Consider the following 22450-nt stretch of genomic DNA (forward strand, 5'->3'; position numbering starts at 1 on the left):
TTAATATCATTCGGCCTGATGGGCCTTACATGGTTAGTATAACAGTTACATTTCTTTTTTTTTTAACAATTGATTATGGGGGAAGGGATGTAGTCTTGTGAAACACTGATATAGTCCTAGGCCTGCACTCACGTTGGTCCAAATATCTCTGAATTTTGACAACAAAGCTAACATGTTACCTGCAACTGGAGAGCTGTTCCCACCAAACAGTGCTTCAGTAACTTCCTACCTAAATTCAAGTAGGTCTACTCTATTTAGGTATAATTGTTATCTACATTATTATTACATATTATCTATGTTATGTTAATTACTAGGCAAGTGAATTTTTTTTTTTTAAGCGTCTCTCACTCACATACACACACATATCCTCTCCATTATGTTATATGTAGCTCCGATTTGGAAAAAAGTGATGGTTATATCACACAGGAGACAGACGGTTTCAGTTTTTCGCAGGTTCTTGTTAGTGCTTTTCAAACTGTTTCCTACGAGGCGGTGTGTGTGATAGCCAGAATGTCGCCTGTGTAACTCCTTGTTGAAGAAAGAAGCAGGCATTATGGATGACACTCTGTTGTTATCATTAATAGAGCTGAGGATATGGAAACCTTTCACTGACGCCACCTCCCTGGTTACATCAGTTTTAGGGTACATCTATGTTAATTTGTTATTTATTATTTTTATTACTTAGCCTATTTTTACACTTTCATTATAACCTCTCATTTTCTTTTTTATTTCTCAACTTAAGAAAAACATTCTTTTTTTTTATAGAAGCTATTAATCTATTAGTGCATATGATTTGTTTTCTTTCCCTTAGTAAATTAATTTAGTTTTTCTGATATATTTTCCAAACAAATTTTTACATCTATATCTTTATATATATTTTCATCTTATTTTTTATTTACTCTTCTAAGTACCATTATTTTTATTTTTATTTTCAAACTAAGTAAATTATGTGTTCAAGTATTTATTTTATTTCTAGTAAATTTTATTTATTATTTCTATATTTCTCTCAATTTAATATAGCACTGTATTTAATTTGTTACCTTTTCACTCAGCATATTTTTTTATATGCCTAATATGAGTTTATTGCCTACCTCATTGTATTCAAATAGGCAAATAGTGAATGTACCCTATCCCTTGATATTAACCCAAATATTCTTTTCAACACATTCTCAATTTTCCTTCCTTACTCCAATAATAAATTTGATCCATTCCTCACTGTTTCACACTCTTTCCTTTAGTCCTACATGACTAGTATCCTAACATCCTGTCATGGTAACTCCCATTCCCTTTCGGCACATTATAACGAATTTCTAGATTATTTCCTCCAAAATTCTTACCACACCATTGCCATCTCAGAAATGTGGCTTAAACCCAATATCTTAACTTCCTCCATCTCAATACCCAACTATACCCTCCTTCATCATGACCGAATGGACTGTACTGGTAGTGGAGTTGCTCTATACATTCATGACAGTCTGAGGGCCAAAATCCTTTTAAAGTCTCCCTCCTTTGACACCCACCAGATGGAATACATTTGTGTGCAACTTACGTCAAGCTCCTTTTCCCTCCTCTATATTGTATTTATCGCCCACCTCAAGTCCGTTTTGATGATGCATTTGAATCCTCCTTTTCATATATTTCTCTCTTCCAAAACATAATAATCGCAGGCGATCTCAATACCAACCTTCTCACAGACTCTCCCGATCGATCATACCTTATGGACATAATTTTCTCCCTAGACCTTTATATTGCTCCCTATCAATCCACACATCATACCCAGTCCACTGATACCTGGCTTGATGTATTTATTATTGATTCCCCACAGAGCCTTTTATCCTCCTCCCAAATTCCTGTCTTTTCTTTCTTCCCATGACCTTATCAAAATTTCCTACAACATTCCCACTCCCTTGCTTATACCCAAGAAAATTAGTTGGTGAAACCTTGATTCCTTAACCATAGAAAACATTGGTCCCTACCTTGATGAACTTTCCCTCTCCTTAGTACCTATCTATTCACTTTAGACTATCTATCCATTGACGACATGGTTGAATGCCTATCCTCGAATCTCCTTAAATTCCTAAACCAACACGCTCCTCTTAAAACCCGTACCTTCAAACGCTCTCCGGCTCCCTGGATCAACTCAGAAATAAGAAATTTAATGAGAAGACGAGATGCTGCCAAAAGACGCTTCAGATGCACCAGAATTTCAGGGCACTATTCCACCTTTGGGTAAGTCCCTCCGAAACCTTACCCAAACATCCTTATGCCTTATAACATCCTTATAATAGTGTCCTAAAGTGGTTCGTTCCTCTCCTTCCTGTCCCATCGTTCCCATACAATCGTCATTTCGAATAAACCTCTTTCCTCTCCCCTTCTTCTGACATGAGGCTCAGGAGTTCTCACTTTCACCAACCCTTTTCTCCATTTATATCAACGATCTTCCTGATTCCATTCACCATGCACAATACCACCTATATGCAGACGATCTCCAAACCTATCAGTCCTTCCATCCCTCTGAGATGCTTGAGGCCATCCATAAGATACAAGAAGATATTGACAGCATTAACACATGGGCGTTTAACAATACTTTATAGCTGAATGCTGAAAAAACCAAGGCCATTCTTATTGGTTCCAAGCGCCTCCTTCATTCCCTCCCTTATTGTCCTCTACTCTTCCTTAACAACCAACCGATTCACTTCTATCCTACAATAAAAAACCTTGGAGTCACCTTTGACCAACACTTCTCCTGGAATAATCACATTTCCCAAATCCATAACTTTACTCAAACAAAATTCCATTCCTCAGAACACCCGTCAGCATCTCTCGTCTTCCCCCACTTTGACTACGGTTCCTTGGTCTATGGAGGGCTATCTGCAGAACTAGAGTTGGGACTGAAGAGACTCATGAATTAGTTTGTAAGATTTATCTTTGAGTTCCCAAGGCGCTCTCAAGTCTCCCACTAGTATACTGAGTTGAAGTGGCTTTATCCAACCTCCCAAAGGCAATACCTCCTTGGTATTTTCCTATTCCAAGTTCTTAAAATCAAAAACCTACCTATATCCTAGATCTCCCCACTCTTCGTTCATCCATCCACTCATTAAACACCAGATTCCAACAGATTGATTTATAAATGCTCTCTTATAGAAGCACCTTCTTTAGCAAATCCTTCGTCATACCTGCAACCTCCTTCTGGAATTCTCTTCCCATCTCCATTTGCCAGTCCTTATCCATTCTTTCCTTTAAACGACACCTATTCCTCCACTTATTATATAACCAAACCTCCGAATCATTGTAATCAAATAAATAGGCATATATTGATTAACATTATAAACAGTAGTAAAGCCAATATACCAGATAAAAATCTTAATATATGAACCATGCATTATTTTATGGGGACATATGTCCCAAAACAAAATTATTTTTTGATTCATTCATTCATTCACTTTAACGTTTCCAGAGAAGAGTGGAAAATAGCCATCGATCATTGGCAACAGTGTTGGGAGACTGCAGATTTCGGGAGGTGGACTTACAGGTTAATATCCGACGTTTGTTTGTGGTATGATCGCCGGCATAGTGAGGTGGATTTCTATATAAACCAATTGTTGACTGGACATGGATGCTTTAGAGCCTACTAAGACCGATCCAAATTAGACACCTTTTTTGCTATGCGGCAGAAAGGAGTGAATTGAAGAAAGTGAGTGAAGAAAGCATTACATCAGAAAACGTGGTGAGCTATTTTCTACACACAGAACAGCATTGGGACGCAGTGAAGAGATTCAATAGTCGTCCTTAAGAGCTAGAGAATGAAAGAGAGGGCTGGAAGGCAATGAAACTCATGCGAAGAAAATAATAAAGCAGTTCTCAGCCATTTCCCTCCCTGAAGTAATGCCTAACAGTCGTTCTGTGGAGAGGAAGGAGCAGGTGTAGGGAGGTGGTTTTAGTGGGTAAAAATCCCACATATGGATAGGTATGGGCCTATCCATGTCTTTAAAAAATTTCCACCTACCATCCTAAAAAAAAAATACAAACTTGAAAATAAAATTTCCTAAGTAATAGCATGAGACCATAAATTGTAAACTTTATTCAGCACTTCCTCCAAATTTAAGAAGCCCATTGAACACCTTTGGGTTGTTGATTGGCATTTAAGTATCACTTTTCGTTTAACCAGTTTATTAATTGGGCAGGTTTAAAATGGCAATTGTCTTATTTATAGAGTGCTCCGCTATCCAGGCCCCACTTAATTAGGTTATTCTGTAAAAGAAGAGAGTCAGAATAAGGAAATCAGAGAAGATAACATATAGTTATGAAATTTCATTTCCTTTTGTAATTTTTATAAATAATTTGTCATTTCACACAAATACTATTATACAAATATTAGAGGTGGCCTATTATACTTTAATAGTACAAGAATATCTAATTTCATGAGGCATTAAGTGGTCAACTATTAACATACTGGGATAAGACTTATTACCATGTGCTCCAAGCTTCTGGTATATTTTCATTCTTTCACACTTTCTGAATTAATTCTATGGGTTTTGATGTAATAACTTCTCGACTTATCTTAGCCCTAATGGTAATCTGTCCATTCTTAGGGTCAAAATACAGTACAACAGGCTTTTTAAAATTTTGGGGAGGTAAGTGCTAAGTTCTGTGTATTTCTAGACTTTCGTTAATTTAAGAGATAATTGAAATACTGAAACCAAATGAGTAATTGTGAGTGTTTTTGGAAGCAGTTTTTCGATTTTTTCTTTTAATTTAAAAGATTCTCACTTTAAATCTTAGTATTTGCACCAAGTACATGCTTCTAGCTTCAGGGTATCCAGCAGAATGGCTTGAAAAAAATCCCTCACTATTTCCAGGTATAGACACTCTGTAACCAATGTGAGTATATGCTTCCAGTTATGCTTCAATAGTTTCTAGATTCCTTCAGATACTTCTTGGTTTAATTATTTTCTTATTATTATTATTATGTGGGCAACAGACCATGGAGGTCTAAGTCCTTGTGCGATGTATTAGGAAAGTACATTGCGCGTTTCTTTATGTGGTTTTTTTGTAGGGTGGTTCGTCACTCCCATGCCTATTTTTTTTGTGAGTGCCACTCATTGGCTAACGGGCCTCAAAAATGCCCAGGAGGAGGTTGTGAGTGAATTTTGCATTATTTTGTGCATGAAAAAAAAAAAGCCCGGGTGGGACCGGGATTCGATCTGACAACCTGTGGGTTGGTAGACTCGTACATTACCACACTGCTATGCTGCCCAGAATTATTTTCCTATGGACTCAAAATATAATGGATTCACTTCAACCTTTGATTCTAAACATTTATAACGAAGTTCTGAAATGTTTTGTTCATCAGTATCAGGCCAATATAACTTCATATAGGCTGTAGGCTCCAATGTGATTTTCATCTTATCTCAACATTGATTAGTTTCATGATACATTTTAGGGTACAGCCATCTACTTCTTACAGAAAACAATCTCATCATTACATGCTCAAGTTAAATTTACTTAAACTACTTTTAATCAACTACTGTCAGCTAATAATGTAGTTACATGGACATAGATCTCTCATATCCAATAGTTCTCTCAAACCAGGCCAATCTAATTCTTCTACCTGTTGGACTTGGTCTGAGGAAACTCATAGGATTATCTAATTCCAGTCTGCATTACTAACTGAAAAAGACACTTCAAAAGTAAAGCTATGTCCTAATTATGTACTAGGATACAAAAGTATATATATTTAACCTGTGAAAATTCATTTTAAAGGATCGGATACAAGATAAATACAAAAATTATATTGGGAAAATGGCAACTCCACAAGGTATAGATTTAATTGAAAAACTTAAACAAGAAATCAAAGAACGTCAAATGAGGAGAAAAAGTACAAAAGAATTAGAGAAATTACTAAAGAAGCTACAAGAAGAAAGAATAAGATTTCTACAAGAAAAGGTAATAGATTTATAATGATAAACAGATTTAGCCACTTTTTTTTTTAACATTATCATTATCCATAAAAAAAACTCCTGAAATGTTTGTCAAAACAGTGGTACTATAACATAGGAATAATAAATACATTTATTTCTTTTCCATACCTCTAGATCTTAAAAAAATATTAAATTTAAGCTAGTTGTCATAATAAAGCTTATATTATCATTACTGCACTCATACAATTTTAAATTTCTCTCTAAAAATATTAGTCAAGATGCATAGCTCAGCGTCAATAGAAAGTGTTGGTACCAAGAAAATTTCATTTTAAATCCAGTAAAAATTATTAAAATGCTATTATGAAAATTGCCTGTAATGTGAAAATATAAATATTTTGTGTGAATGGGTATTTTTAAATGATATGCTATTGTTAATGAAAAAGTATTAATAAACACATTAATAATTTTTTAGAGAACAGACACTGTATTACAAGAGGATGCTGGGACATTAGAAGAAGAATGTAAAAAATATCTTTATCCTCCTGATGTGGAAATAAAGAGTGTCTATGTTGAGAAAATGAAATTACGGGAACTAAAAGAAAGGACAGAAGAAAGGCTATTACAGCAACGAGCAGGAGAACAAAAAAAACAAAAACAAAATGAAGAGGTACATTTTCATCACAATTGCAACTCAATATATATATATATATATTATCGATGAATTACTTCACAGTAGAGCTAAATACATTTACATTAACTTAAGGGGAAAAAAAATTAAAGGTTTTCTCTTTTAGGAAAATTACAACTTAGATATAAAATCTAAATCTGTTCGGTAGAAAATTTAATAGTTGTAATTTACCTAAAAGAGAGAATCTTCAATTGTATTTTTTCTAAAGAGGAAATGTACTTAGCTCTATTGTGAATGAAGCTATTAATATGTTATTATAGTTACTATGGAAACATTATATTAAAAAGTTCCTATGGTAATATTGACATAATAAACGTATCTGACGACAATTTTTTTAAAATTCTATTTCAATATATTGAATGACAAAATAAAATTAAGTTATTCCAGATACATTTGAACATAGAACAAAACATTAGTTATTTTTAAGATAAATATAATTTCTTATATAAACAAAAGCAACTTAAATTATAACTATTAATTTAAAATTCAATTACATCAATTAAAAATGTTTATAACTGTTATGAAATACTTGGTGGTTGAATCTTGATTTCAGCTCACGGCTGGATGAGATGACCTCTTTATAATTACATCCTTATAACTACTTCTACTTCAAACTGCGCTTACATTGACTTTAATATTTTTCTGTTCAAACATCATCATAATTATTGTGATCATGATCACATTTAATATAGTTTACTGTTTAATCATATTGTCTATTTTTCATAAATGACATTTAATGAATTTTGGAAACATTAAAAATAACTCGCACTAGATTTTACTACAAATAATTTTCTCTAATTATCTAACTTCTTCAGTGGCTTCTACAAAAGAACTGAGGAAAGGTCTTGTCTTCATGAAATCTTAAAAATAACTGCTTGATCTCTTCTTACAATATCTGATCGATAACAATTTAAACAAATGAATATCTTTTTTATTTTTTTGATTGTCACTTGCTGTCTTTTTATGTTCAAAAATAATTACAAATTAGTTTTAGGCCTTTAAAAATTTGATCTAATTTGTAGACATAAAATAACACATTTTACATGTTTTCACTAAATATATAGTCAGTTGTAAGTGCACGGTGATTTTTTATTTAGACTTCACTGTTTCACTCTCTTAAAGAAATTTATTTTTATTTTTAAATATTTAAATTTACAAACCAAATGCTAAACATACTTATTTCACTTACAAATGATTAAATGTTAAATGATGTTATTTATCAAGATGATGCATTAATACGAGTATGCTATTTAAGTCTAATAATCCTACATTTGAAAAGAATCATTTATAAATCGTAAATGATTTTTAATTTAAACTTAAGAAACAAATGCAACTTTTTACATATAAAAGACATAAATTTTCTTTTATCATTAAAATAATCATGTTTTATAAATAATATTCACTTTTAATTGTTATTTTATAAACATATATAATAGTAGTGAGGAGGCAAAAAGTCATTTAAAGTTTTCTTTTAAATAATATCATTTACAAATATATATATAATTTTTCAATTCATTTACTTTTAATGTTTTGTTTTTTTTAGAAATATTTCAAACAACTTTTTTCAAAATACCAAGAAAATGTATATCTACCCCCTATTTTTAAAACACAAAAAGAATATGAAGAAGAAAAATTGAAATTTTTTGTCGAAATGAGAGAACATATTGGTGAAAAAATAGAAGCAATGGACCGTGTAATTGAAGAAGAAAGAGCGAGTGTTGAGTTCCAAGATTTACATTTTATTAGAGATGATATGTATGAATTATATTTTGGAGAAAGAACCAAAAAGGAAAGAGCAAGGAAATTAAAGAAAAGTGAAAAAGAAAAATCCAAAGAAACTATAATAGAAGGGGAAGCAGCAGACAAGAAACATTCAGAAATAAAGGACCACAGGGAAACAGCAGTACGCCCTAGTCAACAGGGAGCTAAAACAGAAAATGTTTCCATATTAAAGGATACCGAAAGAGAAGATGATGAAGATTACATCAGTGAAGAAATGTCAGAAGAAGAAATTTTTGAGTTTAGGCCAATGTCGGAACAAGAACTTCCCAAGAAAAAAAAAGTAAACAAACACGCTATCAGAAGATTGAGAACGAAATTTGAAAAGACTTTTCCAACATTTCAAGGAGAGTTACATGAGATTCCAACAAGAGAACCTGAACCAATAGTCAAAATTAAAGCTATTAATCCAGAAATATATTGCTGGATTTTAATAAAAAAAAATGACCATGACATCAAAGAGGATTGCTTCTTGGATATAAGAAATGGATTACTTCATTCGACATTAGATAAACAATATCTCAGGATTGACTGTCTATGGAATGATAAAAACTATTACATACCTTATTACCAAAGAAAACATTTAAAAAACGTAAGATTTTCTAGCATTTCTAGTAATTAGTAGCTACATTTAATAATAATCTGTGAAATAATATTTTGGAACTATGAATCCATTTCTATCCTTAGAGCCTCTTTTACAACTTTCATTACTAGCCCTAGAGTACAATAAAGTAATTTATTTCACGGTAATATTTTACTACTTCAATGAAAACTAGATACAGTTAAGAGTAAGAATTGATGACTATGACAACCATAAGGGAAATAAAAAATGGCGGCTAGTCTCAAGATACAAAAAATTCATTTAATGACAATAGTCACATTTTATTTCCATATATATATACATATATATATATATATATATATATATAAGGAAATGTATTGCCATCCTGAAAAATGTATAAGAATTAATTTCATATTAACATAGGGTGTTAAGTGAAAGTTGTGAGATGTTTTTTTTATTTATAACTAATGTCCATTTATTATTCCTTCAGACTAGAATGTTTGACTTCAAAAATGAAAATCTCTGGTGGCATTTGTTATGTGGTGAGCCTAAGAAATATCAACAACTTAGACGATCTATGAGGGATACAGAAGATCCAATGATCCAAAAGCATTTGGAAATTCCAAGTACTTGGGTTGGACACATGAAATTTCCAAAAAAACGTAATATACTATACTTTCATTTCACAAAGTCAGTAAGAAACATAGCTCAAAATCACAAAAATATTTATGAGATTTTCCAATAGAATTTGCAAACCATCTTTATGAGCTAATAATCAATTGTTTTCAAAGAATATTTTAACTAATAAGATTTTTGGTTCCTCCTATTTTTGCACAGCTCCCTTAAGTCAATATTAACAAAGTAAACTTTACTAAGGCTAATGAAGACTTTATGGTAAAATGTAAGTTCATCGAAAAATAATTTTGGATGAGAGAAACAAACGGTATATAGTTCCGGTGACCTGTGTCCTACTCCATGAAAAATTAAATAGTGCAAACAAAATAATGAATGATTGGAAAATATTAAAATCTGATTTAAATTTTTTTTGTTAATATTTTGTGATATAATTTTTATCAAACTTCTCTAAAAACCCTCAATATTTTTTAAAGTTACAGGACTCGGTTTAGAAAATAATATATATATAGAGCTAAATTAGCATTAATAATAATTGATACTGACATGTTAATTTATCTTTTGGAAAAATTCTTTTCAGGATTTGATAAAACTTTCAAAGAAGAAAAAGTGAAAACTTACCGCTACAAAAGAGTAAGGATTGATATGTATGAATATGGCATAATGTGTGATGGAATTAGAAAAAGAGTCACTGAATTTTATAATATGCAGCAAACACGTGTAAAGTGCATTCGTGAAACGTTTGAACATAGAAATGATTATCTTGTTTACAGGACCCGGTTTTATAGGAATGAGAAACATGTTAATCTTGCAAGGGATACAGTAAAAATTTCCGAAGTATTCGAACCTGGAAGAGCAGATAATTTGAAATGTAAGTTATACATTTTCTAATTTTAGTATTCAAAAGAAGTTACTATACAATTTTTTTTAATATATAAGGAAAACAAAATATATGGTTAGCAGTAGAAATGGGAGCAACTCTGGTGATATAGATATAGGAAGAAATACATTTGAACAGGTAGAGGGTTTAAATATTTAGATTCTAGAAAAAACGATATTGATGAGATAAAAGCTTCAAGTTACATCATTGCAGTCAATAAGATGGGTGTCAAAGGTTGTAGGACTTAGTACCAAATGGATTCCTAAAATGTTATAAAACACTGCAAATGTTCGAGTGGTAGACTGAAGCTAGGTGGGAGGATTATATCAGGGTTGATCTAGTAGAGTTGGGTTTGGATGTGTGTAACTTGACGGAGGTGTGTAGAAAGTGATTGGTGGTATCAGCCTTTGGTTATCTAAGCATTTATTAAGGAAAATACTTCATATATATATCAGTTCTATTATTTCAAGATTCCTTAAGTGTTTTACTTCTTGGGTCTACTTTTAATTCTAAATGAAAAATTTCTTCTTATTCTTTATTTTTCTCAAAAACCTTATACTTTTGCAGCTTAATTTCAGATTTTTCACAAGGGAGACAACTCAATCCCTTCAGATTCCCCACATTATTGTTGTTTCAAAAAGTAAAGATTGGCTCTTCTTATTACTTGAAGTTCACTATTGGTAATTCTTACTTCCACTATGTGAATTGAAAGTCTGTTGGAATTTGCTATTACCAACTATAACCAGCTATAACCATCCTTTAATATCTTTGTTTGAACCAACATACTCTCATAACATTCTGGTTTATCCACTTTATCATTCCTAGTATTAATAAAAAATTAATTCTTAAAAATAAACTCTAATTATTAAATTAAAGGTTTCAGACTTTATCAATATCCTGATGGTAGACAACTAATTGACATGTTTTTCTATTCTGAGTTTAGAATAGATTTTCTTAAAATGTTTTCCATATCCTCAACACGCTTAAAAATGCAGTATTTGAAGGGAAGAACAGACCAAATGGTAAAGCTTAAAATGAGCTATTTTGAAAACACATTTTTTGATAAAGAGTATCATAGAGAATCTCGTTTTAATGTATGTACTCAACTTCTTGTTTTACATTTTTTTATATATCATATTGAATCTAAGTTTTTCAAATTTACCAATAGAACTTTATATCATGGTCGTCATAATGATGCCCTAATATGTTAATGTTAATCTCACATCCGGCTTTTTTTGCCATATTTTATTTATTTACATTTTGAATGAAAATCTTGTTATCTGATAGCTTTATGACTTAAACAAAAGGCAAAAATCAATATTAAGCTTATTTAAAGGATTTTTATCAATTTTAAGCCACAGTGCTATCGGATGAGAAGTTTTAAATAAAATTGGAGAAAAAAAAATATGGGGGTGCTATGTATTCAACATTTTAAATTTTCTTTAGTTTAATAAGGTCCCTAGTAGAGGTCTAAGTCTTAGACCCCGGAAAACAGTGGTTTGTCTGGAAAACAATTGACACCTGGAGTAAACAGAAATCTTCTATAGAAATTCAAGGAGCTTATAGATATAAGATAGTTCATGGGTCATAAGGCCTAATTGATGCCTGATGGACAAGTAGGAACAAACTGCTAGTTGAATCTTGGACATGAACACTTCAGAAAGAGACAGATAGATCAATGTGAACCCCCTACTGTTATAGTGCATCTAAGAAGAGTTTGCCTGTGGGTAAAGGGGGGGGAGTCAATCTCCCTCTCTTTTTTCTTCTCTCCACTATGTCTGTTCCTACAACCAATTCTGATTGTACAGATCATGTGCAGTGTGTGCTAATCACTCTCAAATCCTGACTATCCAGAGCTCCATACAGTTCTGGATAGTCAGAAGTGGTTGTTGGAACTCAGTTCACTGTACTACCTTTCCTTTCCTTTCCTTGACCTATTTCTGCAATTTTACAAATAGGAATTTCTCGTATCAGTTTTTTCAAAACTATTTTTCATCAGTATCACAAGATTATAAAGCTAGTAATTACCATTTAATAGCTTTGGAAGAACATTTTAGTAACTGAAAAAGCCATAAATTACTGCATTTATCATAAGTTAATTTACATTCCGGAACTAAATAAACTGCATTTTGAAATATTAAAATTAATAAAATTGTTGCACTGACTGTTTCACAACAAATTTAAACTTAAAAAGAGGTTTGCTCAGTTTTCATTTCTGTCTCAATCTGGCAGCCCTGCAAAGTAGGGTGAAATGTTGGTTAACAATAAATAGTTTTCTTATACTATTTTGATACCTTTATTGACTGCCACCTGGACTATCTTTCTACAATCAAAATGAGGTAGTTTTTTTTTGTGAATATAATGATTATCAAATCTCAAAAATGAGTTTTTAGAAGATACTGCATTCTTAAATAGCGAATCACAACAGGGTTGTCAATAAATTTGCCTACAAAGTAAAACAAAAATTAATACAAGACAGTCCCAGTCAAAGAATAAGGATAACCTAAAGAAATGAGTACCCTCCCGTATCCGTAACTTAGGAGTCTGAGAATAGGGAGGAAAAGCATTCGAAGTACCAACCCAATCCCGAATTGGTTGGGCATTACTAAGTTCTGGACTGCTTCTTGGAACAAACCTAAAAGATTTGTTAATAGTAAAAGAGGGGTTTGTTATGTTGTGGAGAGGAGGAGGAGGAGCTAGGGTGATGGTTGTGCGAGTTTCCTTCCCTACAGGTAATCTCATTTTAGACATACTATACTTTACCACATACTAATGCTTGTATCACCATCTGCAATTTTCCACCCATCCAGCAAGGTATTCAGATATAATGTAAAAATATTTTAGGACCAATGATTTCTGAGAAATATGTACCAAAAATAGCAAAGAGGAAGGGAGCTTAAGTTACACTCGTACAACTAGTTCCTTTAAAAACTTTTATGAACAAAATAAGTAAATAAACAACTTCACATAACATAAAATTGTTACCCATTGACATTTCAATAAATAAAATTACAATAATATAATATTAACAGATCTAGGGGACAACAGTAGCAGTGTGGTAACGCACCTGTCTACCAACCCAAAGCTTGTGAGCTCGAGCCACGGCCCTACCCGGGATTTTTTCAAGCATATCATGATACAATTCTCACTCACAGCCTCTTCCCCCCCCCCAGGCATTTGTGTGGCCCATTAGCCAATTGGTGGCACTCACTAAAACAGGTGTGGGAGTGACGAACCCACCCTATGAAACCATATCAAGAAATGCGCAATGTATTACCGCATTTCATCGCACGTGGTCTTGGACATCCATGGTCTGTAGTGCCTATAAAAAAAAAATAAAATGAACAGATCCAATTAGTAATATTATTTACCATGGAATTATTAATTCAGTAATTATTAAAGCAGAACTTGTAAAGTTTAATAACTTCCAGCAGCCAGGAAATTATTTAATTGGTTTTAATATTTTCAGGAAATATTCTAGTTTCAGAAAAAAAATGATAATTTTTTGTCCCAAAATGTCCTTAGGCACTTAGCCAATTCATCCTATATAATGAATTATCTTGCAAAAACTAAGATTATTTAATGTTGTTTATTTTTTCAGAGGATTGTGGTAACGTATCACCAAAAACCAATATATCTTCATTACCTTAAGCAGCTAGGATACTTCGAAGACCCCCCTATTAGATTAGATATTGATTTAAAAGTTGGGCTATCCTATTATTTCTTTAGAGACGAGGGAGAAAAAGAATTGAAATTTGCTATGTGGGAGCTTCATTACAACATAGTTGAAGAAACATTTATAAGTCCAAATGTACATCCAAATAGGGTATATTTTTTTGGAGTAAGTATATTTGTAATAATTATTCAGCATAATATCATTTCACCTTGATCAATACAGAAATAACAACTAACATTTTTACAGTCGAATGAAGAACGTAAAAGCACACTTGAAAGGGAAGTTATGCTGGAAAGAGAACATTCAGACAAAATTAAATATCTCAATTTGGCTCATATTACAGAAAAAGAGGTTACAAAATTATTTATTTGTTCTTTTACAAATGTAATGAAGGTCAAAGTCCATGCTAATGTATTTTAATAAATAAAATAACTTTTTTTTTTTTTTAGGTTATTATGAATTGAAAAGTTAATATATCCACTATTGTCTATTTCTTGAATGAAAAGTCTTTTTTTAAAAATATATATCACGGATTTTGCATTTTAACAATGAGGCCATTCTCTAACAAGCTGAACCAATCTGTTACAAGATAAATTAATCATTTTTTTCTTCTGTTATTATCATTTCTCAGATATCCACAAATATGATACGTATTATTCTATCTTCAACCGATCTTAAGTTAGGAGCAATGTCAATCATAGGCGTGAATTCTGAGATTCAGTAGGAAAACTTTATTTTCGTATGAATTATTTAAATCTAAAGTTGTGATGTTTGAAATTCAGTCTGCTCCAATGATAGCTGAGACTAAGAAATGGAAAGAACTGCTAAATAAACTTTACTTAAATTTCATCTATCTTGAAATCAGAGCCATTTTGGACATTTCCACTTATGTTATTAATATAATAAGTTTACTTTTTTCAATTCAAAGACCTAAAATATACATTATTATGATTTTCTATGAATTAATTATTCTGTTATTTTTTTTATTCTATACGTTATGGCTCTAAAGTTCATTGAATATTACTATAGTTATTGCAAAGGGATACATCCCAGAATAAATAAAATTATATATTTATTAATATGATTACTACATAGATAATAAATTTAAAACACTAGCATAACTGAATAAACATTTAATAATTAATGTTTCTTGAATTAGTGCCATGACATTATAAAACAAAGAGGTGATGATGAAAGACATGTTTTCATTGATGTATCAAGAAAGAGTAAGTGGTCCCCAGAAGCAACAGAAAAACTGAAGATCGAACAGCTATATCTTGTAATAATTTCATATATTCCTCATTAAGATTATACATAATCATAACTTGTTTAATATTAAATTTAACCAAATATTACACTACTATGTACCTTGTTAGAACATGGTAATTTGAAAAATTCTTTTGTGTACGATAGACAGCTTACTGAGGAAGTTTTATCCTTTATTATATCACACTATGACCCACAAATATGGGTCAGTATGAGATTTTTGTAAGACGAGTTGATACTTGTGGAAGCTAATTTACTACACAAACTTAAAAATATTAAAAATTATTCTAGAGAAACATGAAACTTTATTGTTGAAAATTTCTACAAGAAATGAGACTAAATATTATTTTGTATTTAAGGAAATCATTAAACTTAATAAGAAGTTATTGCTGCAACCTGTTTCCCATTTTTTTACTGAAAGTAAGTAGATTAAAAAAAAAAAATTCTTTTTCCATATTAATTTCGAATGGTATTCGGTTTATCAAATACTCTTGGTTATGTGCCCATCATGTGTATGAAAGAGACAAGAATAATTCAAATTTAATGCAGGTGAAAGCTTAATAAAATTAATTTTAACTTAATTTGAATATTACATTTCATTATTATGATATTGAAATTTAATTTTCTATGTTACAACTTGAACCCAGAAGTCAAATTATTTTCTGTATTTAATTAACAGTAAATTCTGAAGTGATAATATTAATATCACATAAAAAAAAAAAAATAGAATAAAATAAAATAACAAAAATAAAGCTATGGATAAAATAAATATACAGTGTAACCTTTATAACTAGGATCTCAACGGACCAAGTTTTTTTTATTCCTAAAGAGGCTCTTTATTAAGATTTATGAGAAACAAAATTAAGTGAAAATGATGTTAATGAAAAATGCATATTAATGTTTATATAAGTATATAAATTTTATTTTTGAAAATAATACAAAACATAAGGCTTAAAAAAAAAATATTTGTATTGATTCCTATTTGAGTGGTACTAACTTTAAGGTGTTCTTGACGGTATACCATCTGACCAAACATAGTCAGGATAATCAATAATTGACATTTCAAAATATTTATGTAATCCAAATTTGACTGTGCCACACTTAGACGTTTTTTAAAGTCTCTTTACAACTCTTTACATTTTGTTCACTTTAATTCTCTGTTTATCATACAAAACCAAAACAAAAAACAAATCATACAAAACCTTAGATATTACAGAAAAACAACGCATGTGCAGAACAAATTCAAATGTTTGAAAACAAACATGTCGAAACTTCCTCAAACCTTATAAATTGTCTTTTTTATTAATAATTATACAAACAGACTACTGAGCCACAAAGTTCCAATTATTGAGGTAAACAATGAAAAAACATCAAATTTTGATTACGAAGGTTTAAAAATTTTAGTAACAGAGCTATTTCAAGGCAAAAGTATTAGACTTTATGGTAATTGTCAGCAGTAAAAAATTCTCACATATCTAGGGCCCGCTTAACCAGGTTGCACTGTATGTGATATAAGACGATAAGAGATGGAAAATCAGCCTTTATTTTAATAGAAAGCTCAAAACTTTACATTAAAATAAAGGGTGTGATTAGTGTGAAGGCTTTGGTTTTTCCTAGAACTAATATAATAATTGACAAAAATTAATTTTTGCTAAATAATCCTACATTTCAGATAGCTGAAAGAGTCGAAAGGAGGTTAAACATCTTACGGGAGAAAAATATTCTAAATTACTTTGAAGATTTAGCAGAAGGAAGAAAAGTAGATTATGTAATTATGCAGTTATTGAAATCGATAGCAGGAGAAGAATTTAATCTCAAAGTAGCTCAACTTATAAACCAATTATTCAAGAAATACCAAAAGGTTATTACAGGAATCACCTTTCTGATACTAGTCCGTAATTGATCTTATTTCTCTGTTTGGACAAGACAGGAAAGTGAGCAATAAATGACTGTCGACGTACACATCTGTTCACCCTCATAAAAAAGTTCTTTTACTCAAGTTTCAGATCTTGAGTGCCCCCTTGTACTCTACAATTAGCCAATTTATTTTGAAACAATGTAAAATTTTTACAATTTATCGTTAATTTTTTTTTAAAAGCACTGCACGTCAGAAAAATTTCACAATTTTACCTTAAGCCAGGAAGATCATGAACTATCGATATGAATTTTCAAATCACTCTCCAATATCTAACACTGCATTCAGCAACTATTTTATAGGAAAAACTAAAAAAATTAGTTTATTTCTGACGGGGATTGATCTAATCAAAGTTATAGGACATATTTTACCTAAACCATGACATCCAAAATTTTCTTTAGATTTTTGATTAGTAGATTAGTACACTTCAATATAAGTTAGTACCAAAACAATTCATTAATACATCTAAAGAGACGTGAATGATTTAGGACTAAAAGAGTCACCACCATCTGAAGCAGAGTGAGAATTTTGTCCCCTTTTCTTATTTTGTCCGATCCGCTGGACAAAATAGACTTAATTGGTCAAAATGGATGAAATGGACATTATTACTATTTTGGGAATGAGTCAGGATTATAAATTATGCTTTTTTTTCTTTTCTATTATTATTTTTATCTATAAATTGTATGTTTGGATAATAAAATCTTCAGTAAATTAAAACTAAAAACTCTGATTATTTTTTTACTTAAAGAAGGAAAAGAAAGAGAACACAAAAAACATTAGTTTTTTATTCATTGATTTGTTTTTGATTCATTATAATTAATATTCATTGATTTGATCCGGGTCCGATGAAACAGTACAATGATAAGGTATCTCATGTACATATTCTTCCTCTCCTCCACAAAATTTAGGCATTTCCAGCAGCCTCCTTGGGATCAAATTCAATGGTGCACATTTAACACTGAAATTTAATATGTAAGCTTGTTTTCTAGCCAGAGCAATGCCATAGAAGTGGGAAAGAATTTCATTCATAATGTTGGGATGTTCAAATTTTTTTTCATGGCTTTCAAGGTGTCCCACAACTCTACAGCCCTTCCTTTTCCTTGTACTACAGGAAAAGAAAAATAAGGGGAAAGTACTACCTTAGCAATGGAGCTTTACTTTTCTTTTTTTAATTATCTTTTACAACACATACTCTGTTATGAACTAAGAAACATGTTCACTACACACGTTTGAAAATGTAATTAAATTAAAACTTGCATTGCAACGATATTTCCCAAATTTGGTCAATTCATATTTATATATATTCCAATGAATTCAAATAGATATATTTCCAAAATTACTCAAAAGACAAATCATTTTTTTGAAGTGACCACGTTTCTTAAATACCCCAAAAATTCCTTTCATTAATGTTGTTGTAAAGCAATAAGTCTCAAAATAAAATTTAAAATTACCTATCATTTTATCTCATTAACTTGAAAATAATAATATTCATGAAAAAAGTTTTTTAATTTCATATTTTAAATATTCTAATAAATAATATGTATGACAAGCTGCCTTCTAAAAAACAAACTAAACTTTTCACTATAGGCCATTAAAATCATATGTTTAAATTAAAATTTTTTTTTTCAGGCACAGAAAAAAGGATGCCCATCGGCAAAAGTTTTTACGCTAGTAGCTGAAAAATTTTGTAATTTCATTGATGCATACAGATTGTACTATAACAAGCATTCTCAAGAAGCAGAAGAATATTACAAGCGTTATAATGAAGCTGAAGGAGATGAATCTGAAAATTTAATAAGGAAATATATTTATGGAGAAGATTTCACAGACAATATTTCTAACCTAAAAAATGTTTTATCTTTATTTAGTCCCAAAAGTATGGATTTATGGTTTGATCAATGGTTCAAGAAAGAAATAAAAAAGTATGGAACTCGAGATGTTGGTGAAATGATAAAAAGTGTAGATGAAATTTTATTATTAAGAGAACCTAAAATTAAACCAGTAAATACAAGTTTCTGGAAAGCAATAGGGGAATATCAAACTACTGTAGAATCTAAACAAGAAACAATACCTATTTCAGATAAATCTAGTGTTTCAATTGCTTCAGATTCTGTTGCTAAAGATACTGAAATTGATAAACAAGAAATAGAAACTACTGATACTGACACAGATGACCTATGCGAATCAATATTAGCAAACTATATTGATAAGCAACACAACGAACTAGAAAGTGAAAGAAGTATACAGGAAGATAATAATGAACACGAAAAATCTACTGCAGCAAAACATACTTCATACTTAGTTGAAGAAGGAGAAGAAACTAATTTAGAAAATATTTTTACGCAACAAATAAAGAAGCTAGTGAAGAGGTACGGTATTGTCAACATTAAAGAAGGACTGATCAATCTTGGTATGGAGAAGTACTTGTATAATCTGCAGAAAGATATAGGAAATGTAGACTGTGTATTTTTTGGAGAAGAATCCAAGAGAGAAGAAGGTGAAGAGTTCAAAAAGGAGCTTCTGAAAAAAAGAAAAAAAATTAAGAAAATGAAAACGAAACAGGATTCAGACAAATTGCAAGACTTAGAGTTATCTCACTCAGCAGGTTCAACAGGCAGTTTTCACGATAAAGTTGAAAAAGCCCTGTCTGATTATCCATGGAACTTGAAACCCAAAAAGTTGCATAAAGACCTTAAAGTTATGGTAGAAACTCTGGAAACAGAACTGATGAAATGCAATCTAAAGCATTATCCTGTGCCACAACCAATACTAGCCGAATTGGAAAAACCGGAAAGTTCAACAGAACAAGTTTTACCTGGATGGGCTGTAACCAAAAAACCAAACAAGCAAACAAGGAAAGTAATCCCGCTCATTAAGAAATCAATGGAAGGAAGAATGGAAAAAAATCAACAGAAATTATTAAAAAACATCGTTTTCAAGTTGATTCTTAAGGATCAAAAGGACACTAGCCCTGCCGAGTTAGAAAATATATTTAAAAAATTTTCAGAAGGTAAAGATGCATGGGGTCCAGGGTGGAATAGTTATGGTGACAGATTGAAACAGCTCTTAACTGAAACCTTTCATGAGAAAGTTTTAGAATCTGCTCTTGAAGATTACAAGTATCAAGAAAATTATTTAGGCATACAGGATTATGAAAAAACTAGGGAATGCTTCAGAAAATTTGAGTATACAGACATACCGTTTGAGGAATGTGAATTACCACCGTTTGAAAGTTTCTCAGAAAAGAAAAAATATGTTGGAACTGATCTATCCATAGATCTTAGTAACACCAAGAAAACAGTTGGATACTTACCTTCTTTGGAAGATTTCTTTGAGAGGAAAAAGAAATTAAAAGAATATGAAAAGAAAAGAATAGAGAGTTTATCTGACAAAAAAGAATTAGAAAAGAAGAAAGAAAAAAAAGTAATAGACTGTGAGAAACAACAAAAACAGACTCGGATGTTTCCAGAGATGGAAGACTCCTATAGAGATAAGCCTTGGTTTAAAGAAGTTTATTTTGAACAAAGGGACAAATAAAGTTGGGCAATACACAATATTTTTTTCTTCTTTGAATCTATCTATAACATAGGGTTCTACCTACCTCTACTATCAATAACATAGGGTTCTACCTACCTCTACTATCTATAACATAGGGTTCTACCAACCTCTACTATCTATAACATAGGGTTCTACCAACCTCTACTATCTATAACATAGGGTTCTACCTACCTCTACTATCTATAAAATAGGGTTCTACCTACCTCTACTATCTATAACATAGGGTTCTATCTACTTCAACTATCTATAATATAGGGTTCTACCTACCTTTACTATCTATAACATAGGGTTCTACCAACCTCTACTATCTATAACATAGGGTTCTACCTACCTCTACAATCTATAACATAGGGTTCTACCTACCTCTACTACCTATAACATAGGGTTCTATAACATAGGGTTCTACCTATCTCTACTATCTATAACATAGGGTTCTACCAACCTCTACTATCTATAACATAGGGTTCTACCTACCTCTACTATCTATGCCATAGGGTTCTATCTACTTCAACTATCTATAATATAGGGTTCTACCTACCTCTACTATCTATAACATAGGGTTCTACCAACCTCTACTATCTATAACATAGGGTTCTGCCTACCTCTACAATCTATAACATAGGGTTCTACCTACCTCTACTATCTATAACATAGGGTTCTATCTACTTCAACTATCTATAATATAGGGTTCTACCTACCTTTACTATCTATAACATAGGGTTCTACCAACCTCTACTATCTATAACATAGGGTTCTACCTACCTCTACAATCTATAACATAGGGTTCTACCTACCTCTACTACCTATAACATAGGGTTCTACCTATCTCTACTACCTATAACATAGGGTTCTACCTATCTCTACTATCTATAACATAGGGTTCTACCAACCTCTACTATCTATAACATAGGGTTCTACCTACCTCTACTATCTATGCCATAGGGTTCTATCTACTTCAACTATCTATAATATAGGGTTCTACCTACCTCTACTATCTATAACATAGGGTTCTACCTATCTCTACTACCTATAACATAGGGTTCTACCTACCTCTACTATCTATAACAAAGGTTTCTAGATAAAATGGAGAGGAGCCTCACATTAAAGGTTTGCACTGAGCCTCGCATTAGCTAAGGCCAGCCTCTGCATGAAATAATGTTCAAAATTAATGTGCACAAATATATACTTATATTACTATGTTTTAACACCTTCTATAAGTAAAATGGAGGTGATATAACTAAATTTGATCTATTTAATTTGGTGCAATATTTGTTTTATTGAAGATAACACAATGGTTAGTGGAATGTGATTAAATTACTCAGAAATATTTTTATTATAAATAATAATACTAAAGGCTTAGCGAACCCGAAGTTTCGATACTGATACCACCAAACGCTTTTTACATACATCTGTCTAGTGACGCTAATCCAATCTAAATCAACCAGATCAGTCTAGACATAATCCTCCCACCTACATTTCAGTCTACCCCTTAGACATTTACCCACGGGTTTAATGTTAATTAAAATTTTTAGGATCCATTAGTTACTAAGTCCCACACCTTATTCGACGTAA

General features: G+C 31.3%; 1 protein-coding gene across 1 annotated transcript in view; it reads left to right on the forward strand.

Annotated features, from left to right (window-relative positions):
- lobo (lost boys) overlaps positions 1-20879 on the forward strand; it is a 36076-nt gene extending 15197 nt beyond the window's left edge. The window contains exons 8-18 of the mRNA XM_014434330.2: positions 5764-5946; positions 6394-6588; positions 8153-8980; positions 9441-9612; positions 10164-10454; positions 11340-11557; positions 14065-14304; positions 14386-14490; positions 15299-15418; positions 17078-17266; positions 18950-20879. Of these exons, the coding sequence (XP_014289816.1) occupies positions 5764-5946; positions 6394-6588; positions 8153-8980; positions 9441-9612; positions 10164-10454; positions 11340-11557; positions 14065-14304; positions 14386-14490; positions 15299-15418; positions 17078-17266; positions 18950-20857 (4449 nt within the window). The 3' untranslated portion in view covers positions 20858-20879. The remainder of the gene's footprint in view (positions 1-5763; positions 5947-6393; positions 6589-8152; positions 8981-9440; positions 9613-10163; positions 10455-11339; positions 11558-14064; positions 14305-14385; positions 14491-15298; positions 15419-17077; positions 17267-18949) is intronic.
- The last annotated feature ends 1571 nt before the right edge of the window (positions 20880-22450 follow it).

This window comes from Halyomorpha halys, unplaced genomic scaffold (assembly GCF_000696795.3).
Source record: "Halyomorpha halys isolate HHAL.00 unplaced genomic scaffold, Hhal_1.1 Scaffold1348.1, whole genome shotgun sequence".
NCBI lineage: Eukaryota > Metazoa > Arthropoda > Insecta > Hemiptera > Pentatomidae > Halyomorpha > Halyomorpha halys.